Source organism: Xylocopa sonorina, chromosome 9 (genome assembly GCF_050948175.1).
Source record: "Xylocopa sonorina isolate GNS202 chromosome 9, iyXylSono1_principal, whole genome shotgun sequence".
Classification (NCBI taxonomy): Eukaryota; Metazoa; Arthropoda; class Insecta; order Hymenoptera; family Apidae; genus Xylocopa; species Xylocopa sonorina.
Window position 1 is genome coordinate 8,332,950 of NC_135201.1, and position 18,494 is coordinate 8,351,443.

General features: G+C 48.2%; 1 protein-coding gene across 2 annotated transcripts in view; it reads left to right on the forward strand.

Annotated features, from left to right (window-relative positions):
* LOC143426632 (uncharacterized) overlaps nucleotides 1-18,494 on the forward strand; it is a 284,406-nt gene that overhangs the window by 243,574 nt on the left and 22,338 nt on the right. For both annotated transcript variants that reach the window (XM_076900213.1, XM_076900214.1), the window contains exon 2: nucleotides 17,549-17,911. In XM_076900213.1, the coding sequence (XP_076756328.1) occupies nucleotides 17,549-17,911 (363 nt within the window). The remainder of the gene's footprint in view (nucleotides 1-17,548; nucleotides 17,912-18,494) is intronic.

Below are 18,494 nucleotides of genomic sequence, written 5' to 3' on the forward strand. Positions count from 1 at the left end.
ATTCGATCGCGTCGTAAAAAATCCCTTCGAAACAAACGAAGAGAGCAACGAGAACGACGTCACGGACGATCCTCGATCCGAGGATCTACTTCGATCGTATTTCTCCCACGCGCGTTATTGAACCCTTCGTCCCATCAATTTATGGCTCGTCCGGGTCGCGCGTCGCAACTTCGAAAAATGTAAATATGCAGGCTGCGAACGGACGCGTGTTTCACGGAAGAAATGAAATTTAGTATAAACCGTCCGCGTCTTCCGTCTTTAAACACCGGCTGGGCTATAAATCATGGCTTTCCGAAGGGTGAGTTATGGCTAAAACGGTACACGGGCAACCTGGAATCGATGCGCGAGTCGCCAGACACGGGCCAGCGAGAAATTCCCCACGGTTCCCGAACTTCCCTTCGCTGAATCGTGTTATGCACTTGGGCCTGAACCACGATGCGTAAACTATGGTGTAGTTTACCGGTTCAGACCGTTCAAGGCCATCTTCCCTGTCACTCTCCCTTGTTTAGCGACTCGAGCCTAAACTGGTGAACTCGGTAGCAGACGTATAGAGCTGCGAGGATAGGCCACCTTATCTTCTAACCATCCGTGGCGTAGCGTGCACCATATGGACGGAAGATCCTTGAGGCGTGCCGTTCCATTTTTCACACGTTCCATCCTGACGACGTCTTAACGTGTTCTCCAAGCCCGCTCGAGTTTATCAGAGCGAAGAGAACGAGGTTAGAAAGTCGGATCACAGGGTTTCGATCATCAATAGGGTATCAGAGTAAACTACTTGAAGGCTACGCACACGTTCGCTGGTTTCTCGAACGGCCAATGGAGAGGTTTCGCCCGTGCAGTTACATTGAAATTAGACAGCCTAGTTTCCCTTTCATAGGGGCGCTCCAGCGGACACTCGCGCGAACTTTCGAAACTGCTCGAGCGATCGATGGATCGCCGCTCGCGTGTGTTACTCGACGACGCGAGGCGGACTGGACTTGGAAAAAAGTGTTCGAGCAGCAACGAGGAAGATTCCGTGGAAGTTTTCCGAAACTTCCCCGGGAGAGCGTTAATACAAAGTTAAACAAATCCGCGCGGCGAGCAAACACCGTCTGTTTTCTCTGCAGCGACGCTCTTAAAATCCGAAATTTTTTCGCACCCCTTCCGCGCCACTCCGCGTCGCGACGTGTGTGCTGCCGGCTTTGTGCTTTCTCGCAACCCCGTAACTACGTTTAGCTCGCTCCTCTGTTTCCCCAGCGAAGTTTCCGGTTTGCTGAATCTTTCAAGACGTCACCCTCTGAAAAGGACGCGATCGTGTCGCGGTAGTAATTGCCGCGTTTTCCGTCCCCTTTTCCCGTGGAACGCGTCACGTTGCCACTCGACTCTTCGACTATAATGAGTTTTTCATCACCGTACCTGTGTACGACTGAGCCAGAACATCCCGTCTAAACATAGGATGATATAAGAGTTCAATCGAGTTACACATTAGAGAACTTGGAATTTTCGTAACGAAAAGAGTCCTCGATATTGCTCGCTGAAGGTAGAGAAATTCGACGGCCACCATTGGGTGGCTCGTGTTCAGAGGGACGTCACGCCTCGTCTACGAAACCGAGCCGGTGGTATCTCAAATTTGATCCCCGCTGGGTGGGTTAGCTTAGCAAGGGGTACGCGCAATCTGGAAGACAGCGGAGCGGCCGTTGTTGATGCGGCGGAGTGTCGTTTGCACTGGCCGGATCGCTTCCTTTTCGTTTACCCCGCCGCAAGTACATAGAAAGAGGATCCGGGCGTAATCTGGATCCAAGGGGAATTGCGTCCTTAGGGAAGCCGTGGAACCGAGCCACTCTAAGCCTGACTCGAAACAGGGACTTCTTCGCAGCCGTGGAATGACGCGGCCGGGCTCTGGTAAAAGCGTTTATTGTTCTTCCTCTTGACAAGATCGAAAGAGAGAAAGGCGATTCGAGGATGGTCGGAGAGGGGGGGGGGGTTGGCGAATCAATAAGCACGATCTTCGTCCACGTTTCCTCTTCCCGTCTTCCCGTTTATCAGCCGTTTCAATCCTCCGTCGCACAATTTCCGGGACCGGTACTCAGCGCGACCGAATCGATCTCGCCAGATTTCATTCAACGTTTCGCCCTGATCGATGGCTCGTCCGGGAAAAAACGATGGATATCCATTTTCGGTGGATCTGGTGATAATGGCGTCGTTTAGGGTAGCTCCACGACGTTACCTCGCGACGATACCACGCGTGACGATACAATTCCTCGAGTGCGCGTATAAAAAATATATATATTCGAGAGTACGCATCGATGACCAGTGAAATAAGCGTGCCAGTACATTGTACCACTGGCGAAGAAAAAACATTTCGAAATTCTGTTGTTTCAAAGGGCGAGCCAGTGCGTAACGCATTAGTCAAGGCTTCCCTGAGAACGGAGGTACACGAGGTGAATATTTTTTTGCGGGAATAGTAGCGAAAGTAATGATACCTTGTAGAGAGTAAGTATCCGACAAGTTACATAATTACGTAACTGAAACAAGGGAGAATATCCCGCAAAATACGCGACCAGGCGAAAACTCGAGAACGTGTTGCTTGTTCACCGTCATCATTATTTTTCATGTTCTCTTTCTACGATTGCACGGACAGTCCACCACTTACATCCCTCATTTCCGTTTCACCGCCGCGTAGTAGTAACGTTGCACCGCGTAAAAGGCACTATTTGAAAAGAAAAAAAAAGAAGAAGCGGAGAGGCACTACGACAATCTGAAAACCACAGAGATTGCCCTATAAAGGTTGCCGGGGACCACTTAAAATCTCGCGGTACCGTGGAATGACAATAAGAATGTACATACACGGGGGTGGAGAGAGAGATAGGGCGGAGGTACGAAAAAATGAACGCGACGAGAAGACAAAAAAAGAGAGGCAACAGAGAAAGAATCCGACTGAAGGAGGCGAACGTACGAAGGCGGACATTGTTGTGAAACGGAGGAGGAAAAGTACGGCAGACAGATGCTGAAAGAAAAAGCAAAAGCTGGCGAGTGCATGGAAAGATAAAAGCAGGTGGATGTAACGTTAAGGGAGTAAACTGGGAAACACAAAAGAAATGTCATGCGGTGCATTTTACCGAGGATGGAGAGTAAAATGGAAGGCTGGAGGGAAACGAGGATTAATAAAAAAAATTGGGGGGGTGGGAGTGGAGGACGGCGGGGGATGTAAGAGGAAGTGGAGGGAACGGGCGGACAAGGAAATGGAAAATCGACGAGGAGGCCAAGGCGAATGGAAGACGAGAGAAAGAAAATAGGATTACGAAGGGAACGCGGGAGGTAACGACGTATAGAAGATCGCGCAAGAAGCTACGAGATATTGTCGGCGACGTCCGACTAAAAATTAACTTTCCTCGAGGACGACGAAAAAGAATGATCATTCCGGGATTGTGCAGTCTACGGCGCTGACTTTTGCCATCCGATAATAACCATTTTAATCGGAAAAGTGGAGAATTGAATTCGCGAATGGGCGAATCCCCCGTTCCTCGAGTCTCTAATTCCAGCCCCTACCTGTTAATAAATCAGAATCGAATAACGCGCTGCCGCGCGTTTCTTCCGCGAGACGCGGAGGTACTCTTTCTTCAACTCTCGATTCTAGGGGCGAAACTTACAGCGAACATCGACGACTCTTGAATTTGCCGGCAAGTTCGCTGATGCGACGACACGGGCGCACACGTAGCTCGTAATGCAAACCTTGTTGCCAAACTTTCGCAACGTGACATGCATCATCACCCGAACGTGAGCCGCTCCGCGAACCTCGACAACTCTATTAGCGACTATCAGAATAAACTTTGATTTTAACGCAGCTTCTTAATTCCCCCATGATCGCTGCTGGATTTACGATTCATGACTAGACGTCTATCGCCAGCGTGTACCCGGCAGCGAGATGATATTTCTCGAGATTGCTTCTGCGGTTTGAGAGAAGCGTCGATGATATACACGAGGTGGTGTACCGAGGAGCCGTGCTGCAGCCAGAAACTTGACTGACTTTTGCGCGAGGAATCCCGCTTTGCTACGGCTACGTATATACACGCCTAAATAGCTAGCCAAGTACACTGTCTAGGTGCTTAGACACTGTAGACAGCTAATTACAGAGAAGCAAGAGCACGCGGAACAACATGGCGCGCGTGAAAAGCGATGTTCTCGCGTTCACAGCCGCGATTGCGCCTGCATTCGCGGGCGAAGGACTTTGCACGGGGGCGCGCTACCCTACCCTCGGTGTATCGTATTCAGGTTTTCAACGTAGGTAGTTGCGAGGGACACCTCGCTCGGACTTTTTCGCACTCGCAACCCCCATTTAAACGAGAAGAATGCGCAACCGCAGCCGTAGTCGCGGCACGAAGATCCGTAATACCGAGGCGGGCGAGCAGGCGGCAGCAGAAAGTGGCGCAACTCTATTACACGCTATCAGAGTGCATTATGGTATGCGTGGGTGGAGAACCTCTGCTAGATGAAGACGTAGGGGTAGGTAACCATATAATCACAGTTCTAAGCACGGAACTCGTATCCCCCTCTTCCCGATCCTCTTTCTTCTACGTACACAGGCCGCGCGCGGTGCGGCGTATCTCTGTAAGGGGTAGCACGGTTTGCGCATGGCATGTATAATAAATGCGGCCAGCCGAGCGAACCACCTAATTCCTACCTTTCTCCTAATCTAGCCCCGGTAACACTCTTTGAAACTGGGTAGTTGAATTACTCGAAAGTCATACACGGGCCTTTAGACACGGAAAGATCGCCAGCGGAGATAGAGCTGCGAGGGGGTTGCTGGATACGCGGACGCGTCCACGCTTTGACCGCCTCGGCCATTCGTGAAAACACTGCCGGGCCAGAAAAATAAACTGGACGAAGAGAGAGAGAGAGAGAGAGAGAGAGGCACCAGATGACCAAGCGGCCATGGTAAATAGACGGTTGGGATGGTGCTGTCAGCGATAGGGGTGGAGTTGAAAGGGGTTGGGAAATAGACGAGCATTTTGAGCCCGGCGAGTAATATCGATTGCCTCCAACTAACGTGCAAAGGTTGTTCCCTCGTCGAGAGCCATTCTCCCGCGTTCCCTTGTAACGCGCGACGGTAAAATGCCTATTATCGAATCGAACGTCCAACAGCATAGATTCGTAAGAATACGCGGATGGATATATAGAAATTGCCAACACGCGGGATTAAGGTAGTTTCGATAGACTCGACGTTACCACCCTGTGTTTGGTGAAATAATGCGGGCCTTGTTTAAGGACTCCGAGTCATAATATAGCAAAAGTTGACTAAGGAAACATATCGATCCACTTACGCAAAATATTGCCACCGTACGAATAATGTTGGCTTCGCGAAAAGAAAACAAAATTGAAGGCTTCGCAGAACCGTTCACCTAATTCACGGGTTATCTACGGTTAGTTTTATCGAGCATTCTCATTAATTCACGCCGTTTACGAACGAGTCCGCGGATGATAATAACGATGAATTTTCGCGGAAGCGTTCAAGAGCGGCGGGACAGAATCGCCCGGGTAAACGAAGCAAAATATTAATTCAACGGAAACGATTTATGAGACTTATTTATAATTGTTACGTTCCGCCGGCAACACATTGTAGTGCGCGGAAAACGGTTTAATCTTTCATCGGTCGTTCCTCCGCAGTCTTCCAGCGGGCGATTATTTTAAACGGGCACGAACGTTTGTTCATTATAGTTGACACAGAAATGTTTGCGATGTTGTGTACTTACCGTTACACATCGCTGCCGCGCTTCGTACGTGTACTACGACGTAATGTGTCGTGTGTAAACCATCGGCGAAGAATATTTAATGGCGCGTGAGATCGCGTGCAGTGGAACATTACAATTTCCGCAGTTACAAGTCATTTTCGAAAATACCGGGTCATTCCACCACGGACGAGGAAAAGAGAGGAAATATCGCGCGGGGTTAAGAAACATAACCACTCCATAATGCCTGAATAGGCGCCATCTTGCCAATCGCATCGACCGAAATTGAAGTTCCCAGAAGGAAAACAACCGGAATATTTCTCGCGCTCTCGTCGAAGGATAACCCTTAAATAGAACCAGCAACTCGTAAAAAATTAGACCAGTTACATCACGTGCCATGTTTATTTGAACTTCGACACGGTTACCAGCTACTCTTCAAACCATATTCGGAGCTACGAAATTTACCAAAGCTCTCAGGATGCTCGAGACTTTCAAGAGCCGGTGAAACTTTAAACCCTCAAGATCTACAAAGACACACGACCCGGTACTAACCGAGTCTTTCAACAGCCTTAAGTATCGAATCGAGTCCGAAGTAGTTGGAATTTTTAGGCCACGCGCATGTATATTCGAAACGATTCGAAGCGGTGACTACCAGCCTCGTCCCTCGTGGCTCGTTCCAAGAAAGAATACCGGACGCGGATGGGGAGACGTGGTGGGAGCGAGGTTCTCTTCTTCATGGTGCTTCGATCGAATCGGCTTGAATTTAAATAACGCAAACAACAGCCCCGGATACTGCTCGAGAGGAGCGCGCAGGGGAGGGAAAAAGCCAGAGCAGGTCTGGTTGGATCTCCGGTGGAAAATTTCAAAAATAAATAGGTCCACGGAATGATAACGAACGAAATGTATTTTTTGGCGGATGTACTTTTCAGAGTGCTCCCATGGGCGAGAGGTATATACACGGGGTGGTCCATTTTCAGCGATTCGCGTAAGCGCTCTTTTTTTCCGAAGCTTGTCGTACGAAACGAGCCTCTAAATTGGGTTTTATGGTCGAAATTCTGCGCCGGTTTTTAAATCCAATCTCGCCGCTCTTCTCGCGCCCTGTAGGAATCTGGACAGGCTCTGTTTTACGGAGCATATGGTAGACTTTCGGGAAGGAAACTTGATGAAGTTCGTCTGGCTTGAGAATATTTGCGAGCCGGCTAATAAAATGTTGGCTTCGTGCCCCGAGGGCGAAGACGCTGGATGGTCGCGCTTTTCTCGATCGCAGTTAGCAAATTTGTGGTTGCCGCTAGGATCGTCTTTCTCGTTCCTCGCGAGTGAAAGTAATCCAGCTGGCAAATAGAGATTTTTAGCTCGAACCCAAGCTGGCATCCAGAATTACAGCCGAAACCACCCCCGTCCCTTAAAAATTTCTGATTCCTTGCTTTACTGCTTCGCGTAACTTCCTTGGTGGACCTCACGGACAAAAATTAGTTCTTGGAGTGGCAGAGAAAAATTGATCGTTAGTATAATTTTCACTTTGTCCTCCGCGGTGGAAGGACGCGGCAGCGGACCCCGGACTAATTACGGTTGCTGGTCACACGCGGGTCTCGCAACTAGTTTCTCAAGTCGCTTCATTCCATATTCATTCCTTTTCGCATTCAATTAAATAATTCTTCTGGTAAAACCCGGCTGCGCCATTTGGACTAACGAACGCCTAGTGTTCCCGGAATCTCGTCACGCGTTTAATACGCTCCGTGGTTGGACAATTGTCCTGTGGACCTTCGCGACGATACCCTCGATCATTAGCCACGAATCTGATAGAAATGAAGAATCGAGGCGCAGACTCGAACCGCTCACCCCTCATGGAGGGTAGGCAAGTTTCGAGGTCGGTTATAGTCGCGGGGGTATTCCCGCCACGACCGCTAATTGCGGATAAACTATTCTCCGCTCGCTCCTTCGGCACCGCGTGGACACGTCGAGATAAGTACACAGAGCGGCAACGATGAGCAAACACGGAATGAACACTGCGGGCAGAGACCGTGTCTCGGGGCAGCCGCCCTCCTGCACCGCGCAAAGTAATCATGTTAATTGTACCGTGTCCGTGTGCACCGCCTTGGCGCGGGGATGCATGCGGAACGCGGCTCCATAGCCGATAAACGATAGACCCGTGGCACCGGCACTTAACAAAATTACCGGGGATCCCCCGTTGGGCCAATAATTTCTGACGCGAACGCGTGTACGCCGCTACCCGCCCTCTGCGCCCGTTTTCTTCTGCTACGCTGGGAATCGCGGCTAATTCCCGTTGATTGCATCCGTTCTCGTGCGACCATCGCCAGGCGTGATGTATACCTTCTGCGAATCGGTCGACGCGATTAATCTTAGATCGTATCCAGCGTTTTATGCGAGATAATTCGGTGTTACGGTGGATTCTTCTGGACGCTGTTGGTTCGCGAATTTTACGCTTCAACCTGGTAGCCATTATGAAGAATTATTATCTTCGAACGTGAAACGTTCAGGAAGGAAATATAGCGGGACATTTGTTACGCGTGTAATTTCATTACTAAGAGTACTATGATACATTCTAGGAATCGAAGGAGGAGACTTCTTTAGGAACCGGAACAAAGTGCTCCCGACTGTAAAATACGAGCGCCGTTAACCTATGCTCTCCGCGAACGAATGGATACTATTTCTAAATGTCCATCGGTCGATGGTCGTGGTTATGAATTAAACATACGTATAGCCGGCCAGTTTTAAAGCTCGAGCCAAATTTAATACCGGCCTGGTCTCTGCAAGTCAGATCAGTATCGAAAACTGAACAGCCAGTGGGAAGCCTTTCGCGTTTTCTAATTGCGATTTTTCCTCTCGCATGCACACGCGAGCCAGCACACGGAAACTCTGATCCGTCGTACCCAGGGTGGAGCACGAAAATATCAATTTCAGAATCCTGTATCGTACATCTCCCTCCCGTGCATTTGGCAAACGATACAACCCACGATTTCTCAACGCGATCCATTCGAACGTTCCAACGAAAGCGGCTGCGAATAATTAGAAAACCTCCGGTTCTTACTCCATATTTCAAACGGAACGGAACCAACCGTGGGGGGAGGGTGGTAGCAGAGGTGAAGCAACCAGCGCAGCGGTGGGTGCGAGCGCGAAATCGAATTTCTAAAACCAGCTCGTCCCGCCTTTGTGACCCCCGCCCCGTTGCACCCTTGCGTCCCCAGCGGAATTCTAATTGGCGGCATAAAAGCCATTCAATAAATTCATTCCGGCCGTTTGTAATCGTATCCGTCGGTGAGGCTTGGAAAAAGTGTGCACGCGGGACCGTCCCCACCCTCGTTTCGTACGTAACGCCACCTATTTCCGGTGGTGCACGGTCACGTGCTGGCTAAATTGCGTTAGTCCGCGTCGTGGGACACGCGTGCAATTCTTGTCGCACGTATCCTTGCTTCCTCACCGAGTGTGGCCTGGGCTGTCTCGCAATGTGCTGATCGAGCGCAGATTTTTGTCACGTATTGTTTTCCCGCCAATAGCATGCTTCCTGCTACGTAGCTCGTTCCACGGCGACCCGTTTCAATTCGACACGTACCTGCAGGGGATGCCAGTCGATCGTTGCTAGCAAACTTACGATAAAGGGCTGATTCTGAAGGGCAAATTAGGAGCAACGTTTCTTCCGGTCGTGACGGTTAAAATGATCTTCTCGAGAAGGGGAGGGAATCGTTGGGCTGACGGAGGCAAAAGACGACGAGGGGTGAGAACGGCGGATAGGAAACGGATGAATCGAGACGAAGATATTAGAATATCGTTTTCGTTGATTTATTATTGTGGCCAGTGGAAAGAATTCATGCATATTCGCCCCGTCATTATCTTAAATTCAATCCCGTTTCCAGGAGGTTAAGCGTGAAAATTGCGTATGCAAATACGTTTATAAATTCTCCGCGCTGGTTGGCGAAGGGGGTACAAAAGAGGGGGACGAACAAGCCGGTCGAAAATCCCGTGTCTCAATGTTGCGGAAAATTGCTTCGAGTCTTTGTATGTTTCAATTACGGGGGAGGCGGAGACACGAACCGTACTATTTCTATTAGAAATTTCGCGGATAATCGAAGGGGATAAGTATCGGGTTTCGATAACGGCGATTTTCACGAAAACCACCACGGGGCCTCTGTTGCGCAGACATACGGAAGAAATTAAACGAGCCACGCCGGGAGATTATGCGAGTAATTTCACGATGCAAATGCGAGCGCCGAGCCCCCGTGTATGTATTCGAGAAAAATTCTATCCTTACAGCGCAGTATCAAGATTTTAGAGTCGAGTAAATGAATTACTACGTTCGTGGTACGTAAAGAAGAAAAGTGATAAAAGCGGATAGATTAAAAAGTACAATTATAAGTTTTCATAGAGTATAAAAAGGAGATGTGAAGTTTGTAAGAAAGTGCGAGAAGGAGAGCCAGGGAGGAAACACGGGAAGATAGCGTAATTACATTCTCGGCTAATCGGTCGATCTTGCCTCGCGCCGTGAAATCTTCTTACGAGCGTCGCCGTCGCGTTCCGCGCTGCGAAAATATCGCGCGTCAAACGTCGTGAAACGCAAAAAGATTCACTTACAAGGGAGCGGCGGTTTTTGTACAAGCCATTCCTGAAAAATAGCTCGGTTTCTACGCGAGCCAGGTTTTCTCGCCGAAGTACCCTGAATGCTTTGCATGAAAAATATCCTTCTCCTCGAAGTACACATGTAGATCCCGTTGAGCGATAGCTTTGAAGCGAAAGAAATAAAAGAGGAAGCCCCGGCGAAAGGGGCCGAAGCTTTGCACTTCCGAATAGTTCGCTCGTGTGCATATTTTTATCGGTTCTTGAAAAAGGAGCGCGAAAAAAGGAAACAGAGGGAAAGAATGGAGCTATCACTTTCGCAGCGCGCGCTGAATGACTTTGAAGCTTCTCCTCTCCGCTGGTCCTGGCATCTGCGCCCACTTACAAACGCCCAGTGTCCAGAAACTAAACTCGAAACGGTCGAATCAGACATTTATTACCAATTCACTCGAATATCAATGATGAATAGATAAAATGGCAATTTTACGTCGCATTACATCTGGTCGAAGCGTGCGTGTACACGAGCGGTATCGCGAAATCGGGGTAGCAAAAGTAATCAATCGAATCCCTGATTAATGCGAATAATTAATATCTGTTTAATTAAAAATCGACTCAATATTCGACCGAGATACAACGAATCGGAAAGATTTTAATAAAATCGCGTACGGTTCGGCCGTGTATTCGCAAATTAGAATGCTTTACGGACATTTGCGATGCAAATTTCCCGACGATCTGGAATTAATCGTACCGTCGACGAGAAGCATTCGGGGCTGATTCCAGAAGGCAAAATAACGCAAAATTAAAGAATATTGAAATCGAGCTTCGTTCGTATCAATCGTTTCGACGATACGATATTTGTCTTGTCTTAAATCGTCCGCGGACGACCGCGGAATACCCTGCGGATACAATAACGCGGATATTTGTTCGTAGATTCAACAGATTGGAGTACACACGCCATTCGAAAGCGCGATTTCTCACGCAACCATCCGAACGGGGCCAATTAATACCGCCTGGCAAGTGCTGCTTTCCAATCTCCATTAACCGGCAAAAAATTATGATAATCGATTCTCCCGGGTAGGCAATCGGGAATTTCAAATTACCCCCGAGATAATAAGAAGGCCACGGGTTGAGGTATTGGGAATAATACACGAGCAAACTTCTCGACGATGCTTAAAACGTACGAATTATGTGGAAGTTGTATTTAAGGGAAGAACTACTTTTACAACGTAAGATTGTAAAACTTGGCTCGAGGGTAGAAAAAAGATTTACCGCTCACAAGTTTATAGTAGGGTGCAAAAGCTTCGAGTTACACCTAGACGCCAACATTAGACACCTCGCACGTTGAATCATTTCCATGAAATTAATGAACTGGTAACCAGATCCATCAGCCCAAGTTCTAACACAAAATCGTGTAACAGTACACTGTCTATCTAGAAATATTCCACGGAATTTAATATGTCTATATAACGAGCAAGATGTTACGAAAAATCTATCACGAAAACTTCCACGGTGCTCTCTGGCTGCGAATAACAGGAAATAATCATGATCCTACTGACCAAGATGACGACGAAACAGAGTCGTTGAAATTGTAACGAGGAAACCAACCGGATGTATTAATGATAGCGCGTTTCTTGCGTTTTCATCGTGTCTAACGATCCACAAACCCTTTCATACGGTTCAGAAATCCGCTTCCACTTGACACGGTAAAGTCAGCCCTGGTACGTGTACCATGAAGAAGCGACGAGCAAAATACCGCGACATGTGTTACGGCAGGGCTCCGAGGCTCAGACAGCGACTCTGCACAGCGTCGTTACTTCCGGGGGCTTTTATTATCGAGCTTGCCTCTAACGACCCGCAATCACGTCCCGTTCTAATCATTCAGCACTGGGAAATAACGCGTTTCCTACTTACGTATTCGCAGTTTGTAGACGTTCAAGACCCTGTGGAGTGCGGTTTGCGAGACCCTCTAATCACAGAGTTCTCTGTCCCCATCCCTTACCCCTTCGAGTACTATGCCATTAGCAACAATAATACGGTTTGATGCGACGAGAAAGTCCAGCAGTCCTCGCGATCAACGAACACGCGGCGAGTTTCCCTGGCTCTGCAGATTTTTCATCCACCCTCGAGCGATTTTCAATTCGCAAACTGTCGTTCTCGAGGGAACGATACAAGTGTATCCAATAGCGTGGAGATTCTCGAAAGCCTTCTAATTATACAATTCACCACACGATTCCTGATCGATGACTCGCAGGATACGATCCTTCCACCGAGACGATCTAACGAACGTAGAAAAAGCAGAAGACAAACACGCGAACGTTGAACGTTTCCTGGCGCTCGCAAAAATTGCCAGCTTTCACGTCGAATTACAGCCCGCTGGCGGGTCTTCCGGCGAGGAACATCGTCGAACCGCGGGACTGTTGCGCGTTCTACAAAACGCAGGATCTCTTAAGAGTTCCCGACGGTCGTTACTGGACATCCGAATGGTTTGTTCGAAGGCGCGATGCAAGCTCGAGATTAGCGCCCGGCATAACCAAGCTAGCCGAGCGGGCGGCGGGAAATATCGGCGAGCATGACATTCGACCATTTTTCGTATCGCGATAAGCAGGTTCGAAGAGACCTTGCCCCGTAGATGGTGGTAAAGGATCGTTCATAAGGTGCGGGTGTTGATTAAGTTGGTAGCATGCAAATCGTTCATTCCCGTGTCTACCCTCCTCCGTCTACCCTTTTATCAGCCAGATAAACTACCCCAACCCAGGCTAGCCTCCCCGTTCCACGTGAAGCGTGCCGGGCTCCGACATAATTATACGTAATTTATCATAATTGAACACGATATCGCGATGATGATCTAGCGAAAAGCTGTCTATGCAGCGGGAGAACGTGCCCTGAGAGAGAGAGAGAGAGAGAAGTTACCACCGTTGCGTCGCGACGTTTCGCTAAATCGTCCACGGTTATCGTCGCCGCGTCCCAACCACCCCCTGGCCCGCGTGTATCTTTTAATCGACGCCATTACACGCGTGCTACTTGGTAAGCGTGCGAGGTACGTCGCGCCTGTAATTGCCGTGCGCGTAACGAGATTCGATGCTTCTTTCCTTTTACCATCCCCCTCGCGCTCCGACAAATGGGCTCCATCTTGATCGTCGGGATTGTTCAGGTTTTAGGGAGCGCAGAGGCGGCTCGGAGTTCCAAGCATTCTGAACAGAGTCTTCGTCGCGATTTAATGACCGCCATAATGACGACGTGGCTGGAATATCAGGATCAAGGTCGTAACCAAGTCAAGTTCCAAGTGAATCGAACGTTTCGTTAACGAGCCACCAGGTGTACGACGATGTCTAACGATCGGAGAATGGGGAGACAAGCTTGTCTGACAACCGTAGAGAATTGTCTACGGGATAACGTCGTACCCGACTGTAGTCTCTCTCTCTCTCTCTATTTAAATTAATTTCGTTCACGGGAAACCCCACGGGAGTCGCCTATTTATCGAACAGTCGGAGACGACCGCGTGGAGCCGGGGATTACACGGGCGTTCGCGTTAATCGGTGAAAAGATCGTCACGGATTTCAAAGTTGTCGCGCGGCTGGGCGAGAACGGCGGTTTTTCATGCGAGGGTGGAAGAAAACTCGTTTATCGGAAGCCAGCGTATGAAAGCCGGACTTATACTTCATCCGACGCGGGCCATAGGCGCGCATTAATCGTATCGCGCTTGCTACGTGTTTAAGCGAGTCGCTTGTTCCTTTATCACGTTCACGTGTCAGAATGTAATATCATTGCGACGCAATATGTATGCGGCGATTTATCATTCCGCAAAAATGAAATGTTACAGGTAGTTCAGGGACGTTAACTCGACCCACCTTGCCCCTCTCTCTCTCTCTCTCCTTCCTCCCCCTTTTTTTTTTATTCGCACCCTTCCATTTCGCCGGCGAGAAAATCGCTCGTTCTCGAGCTTAATGTCTCCAGACATTGCCGTCAAGCTCTGCCTCGTTCTTGGAACACGCAGCGTTTCGCTACGTTAATACGAAAGATGATGTCAAAGGACGTCAACTCCGGCCGGTTAAAATGGGATTGAAATAACCTGACTTGGTTCGGTCGAAAGTGGTCTCTCTTGATGGTCAGTGGATACTGTGTGTGTGGTTTGCGCACTTATTCCGGTGTTACTCCTTTGTTCAACATCCGGGCACCGCATTTGTGCCGGTATAATTTGGCGTTCGTGTGAATACCAGCCGCGAATTACGTGGTGTGAATGTTTCACGTACTTTCTTGACTTCTTCATCAAACTCTGCTGCAATGAACCAGCGCAGGTATACGCGCGTACGTCGTTCGTTCGTTACTGCACTCTCAATTATGGATTATGATCGTGCAGTAAGAATGAAGGATCTTTTCAGTCATGAAACATTAAAATTCAACTCTATTTCAGGAGAAATAAACTTAATCCTCATGCATAGTAAATGTCTTTATGACTCCATCTTTTCTTGTGCTTTCTTGGCTCTCTCCGCTGATGAAAAAATATAAATCGTGGTATTTTCTTTTTTTTTTTTTTCGGCGTAACGACAAGTGTCGCGCTACACATACGAAGCGAGACAGCTGATAAAGGGTTATAAAATGGCTTTAAAACGACGGCACGCGTGAAAAGAGCGATGGCGATATGGATAACGTTAGTCAAACCTAACTCGATGGAACGACAAGCCCGTCGGACGGTTTTTATGATCCGTGAAATGCGAGTGAATTTTTTTCCTTGGCTTTTCGCACGAGCTTTCACTTCGGGACACGCTGTTCCCATTTAAAACAACCGATTAACAGCGCTGTTGTAGCCTTTTGATTTTCTTCTTGAAGGTATTTTCACATTTTACGCCCAACCGTATAATCCACCCTACTTTTTCATCGCTATGATTATCGTCGTGTTCAAACATCGACATCGATGAAATGTAGCGACCAAAGGAACACGCTCTTGCCTGGCGCGCACAAATTGAATTCCTGTTGAACAAGCTGCGCTCCAGTTACAACCCCGTTTCGCGCTTTATTCTCACGCTTTTGTCGATTCAAATGAGCCACGTTGGAGCTTCCACGTTTCTCCATTAAAATCCTCAGCTTTTATCTACCCCTTTCTAATATCTTTAAAATACACGACCCATTTCGCATTGTGTTTCGCTGGGAAAATAAATGTAAAATTAGCTTGCTCCCGTTTCAATGAGGAGAATTCGCGAGGAACATCGTTCACCGAATGGCGCTTCAATTTCTATAAGAATTTAAAAACAAAGGGGAGAAACAATACTTTGATTAACCAAGAAGAAACAAATGGAAACTCCATTGTAGGGAAGGCGATGAGGCACCCGTTCCAAGAACGTACAGTTCGTGCCAGAGGTGAAGGGAAACGCGTAGGTGTAAGCGGCCTGTGACACTGCTCGGGACTTGATCAAAGACACTAATTTGTAATGCACACAGCGAACACTCTTCAACTTGTGATGACCATCTCGGGCAAGTTGCCGCGATGCATGTCGACGTCGTCGCCGGGAACCATCCCCGGCGGATACGTAGATTTGAACCATGCTGTCCTGCCTCGCAGCGTCCTTTGTACCTTTCCCCGGAAAATGTAACCCGGCTCCTTTGATACTGGCCGGCGAGCCGGGTCCTTAATCAAAGTTGATAAAGTTACGCGGGGGCCGTTCCTTCCGCGGTACTTCAGGATTTATTTGCAAACGCGGCATGAAACAGGAATTACGAACGATTTAACGGAAAGCGTCCGCGGGGGATTTCCTACGGCCGCCACTTTATATCGCGGGAAACTGATTTCGCCGCCTGGACAATTAATGAGGAACAATCCGCCGCGATAACGTCCGGTTTCGACGAACTCTCGCGGTTGTTTCCTGCTTCGCGGATTTTTATTCGCGAACGAGCGGACGTTCGAGTGCGAAACGACGATGCGTCGACGTCGAACAAACTTTGAGCAAGTTGAGAGTAGCGATCAGACGACGTTAGAATGAAAAGGTAAATTGGTGAACGCAAAAATACGATCGCGTGTGATTGTACATAGTTTCAAGCTCGACTACTGTCTTTCGTTGGAAAATGGATGTCTGTTGGTGGATAAGTTCGCAGCCGTAACGCAACGAAAAGTGAAAATTCTCGCGCGATCTTGCCATTCGCACAGCTGCCATAAATTACCGCGACAACTTTCGTGGACAAGGCAACGTATCTCTCTGTAGCCCTAAAAACTTTTCAACTGGCGAGAAAGTGAGCCGCACAAGCGGTCAGCGTTTACGACGAAGGAGGGAAGGAAGCGTTGGAGGAAAAGATTTTTCTGCTGGATAGGCGAGCAGTTTTCGCGAGATGTGATATTTTATAATTATCGTACGCGTATACGGTGCATCTTGAAAAGTTTCGAGAGATTTGAAGAATGACTCTATCATCGTCAAAAGTCGTTCTAAAAAAACGTACTAAAGATTTCTATAATAAATTGAACGATGTCGAGAAATGTATATCACGAGACAATACGTGTAGAATTTGTAAATAACAGTGTGTGACTATTAATTATAGAAAACACGCGATAATATTGCACGCTGTTCTGTTTTCGAGAAGGAACAAAATAACGAACGAATACGTAAAATGTTCGCGTTGGAACTGGTTTGGTTCCCTGCCGCGCTGACTCTCATGAATTTCAAAACATTTTCAAACTTCGCCCAGATTTGCATAGAAAAGTGGATTGTATCAACTTATTCGAAATTCGTCGCAGCGTGCTCAAGACAATGCCGGTCCATGATAAATAATTACACAGCCATCTCGTAGCAACAATATCGCGATAACGCGGCCTGTATTGCAGTTAAATAGTAATTTCTGTTCCGCCTCATTTGTTATGCAACGCGTCCTATTCAACTCGATGCATGAATTCATTTCTACAATAAGAGCCAAACCAGTACAGCGTGCAGCTTCGTGCTTTAAAATCGAGAACAATCGGGTAATTTTCGAAATTTCACTGTTCACCGCGACGTCTCTCCCGTTTTTTCTTTTCCACGAATATATACATATCCACGATAGAGAGAAAGCAAAAAAAAAGAAAAAAATAGAAAGGAAATCAGAAACGAGAAGCAAACACGAAAAAGTCCGATCGAAAGGGTAAAAAGTTCCCCGTGAAAGAAGCAAACCGTCGTCCGCGATTCTTTTCACGAGGCGGGAACGAAAAAAGGGGATGGAAGAAAAGAATCGTCGGTGCACCCCCCGCGAATCGATCTCCCCCTACGGTAGTCGCCCTCTGTTTTTCAACCGGTGTCTTTTTACGATTTTTCCAGAATGCTGGCAGCTAGTGATAAAAAGCGTGAACGTACCGCCGACGGTGAAGGCCGACGAGACCGATTACGTGATCTTGGACTGCGACTACGATCTCGAGAACACGCCTAGCAGAGGGCTGGTCGTGAAATGGTTCTTCAACACCAACGAAGTGGCTTACCAATGGATATACGGGAGGAAACCGTTAGCCGGGGACACCACGCGGAAGTACGTCGACCTGCAGTACAAAGCCAGCGACAATCCGTACACCCAGTACCGAGCCATGAAATTGAATAAGCCCGGTATCGATCTTACCGGCGAGTACTCGTGCGTCATATCCACTTTCGCGGACGAACGGTCTGGGAACGCCTCCATGGTTGTGTACTGTAAGTATGTATCCCACTATTTACGGCCAACCGCCATTGATCTACGATCCTTTATGCCGATTCGTGCCAAACGGGATGCTGGGCCAATTATCCACCCCCTCTGATGCGGTTACGCGATTCTTCTTTTTCCTCTACCCGCCCGCCGTTTTTACTTTCCATTCACATCCTCTCTCTCTCTCTCTCTCTCTCTCTCCCTCCGTTCCTGTGTTTAACGAAGTAAACGATGCCTCCGGCTGGCACGATTTTTTTTTTTTACCTTCCATAAAAAAGTTCATTCATGTTTATCGTTCTTGCGCAACGCGAGTTGCAGGCGAACCTCTTTCACGGTTCGTTTGGTAATGCACGATTTCGTATAATCGCGAGGATAAGGGGTTAAATTCTCTCTCTCTCTCTCTCTCTCTCTCTCTCTCTCTCTCTCTCTCTCTCTGTTTTGGTACTACCGGTCGTTTCGACCGCGCCATCAAATATTGAAATATCAGCTCTCAACTCGGATCCGACCCACGGATTACCAGTACTTTCCTTAAGGGATATGAAATCGAGATCGTCGATAATGTTGAGTCAGAGGGTAGTTCCGCGCCCCCTC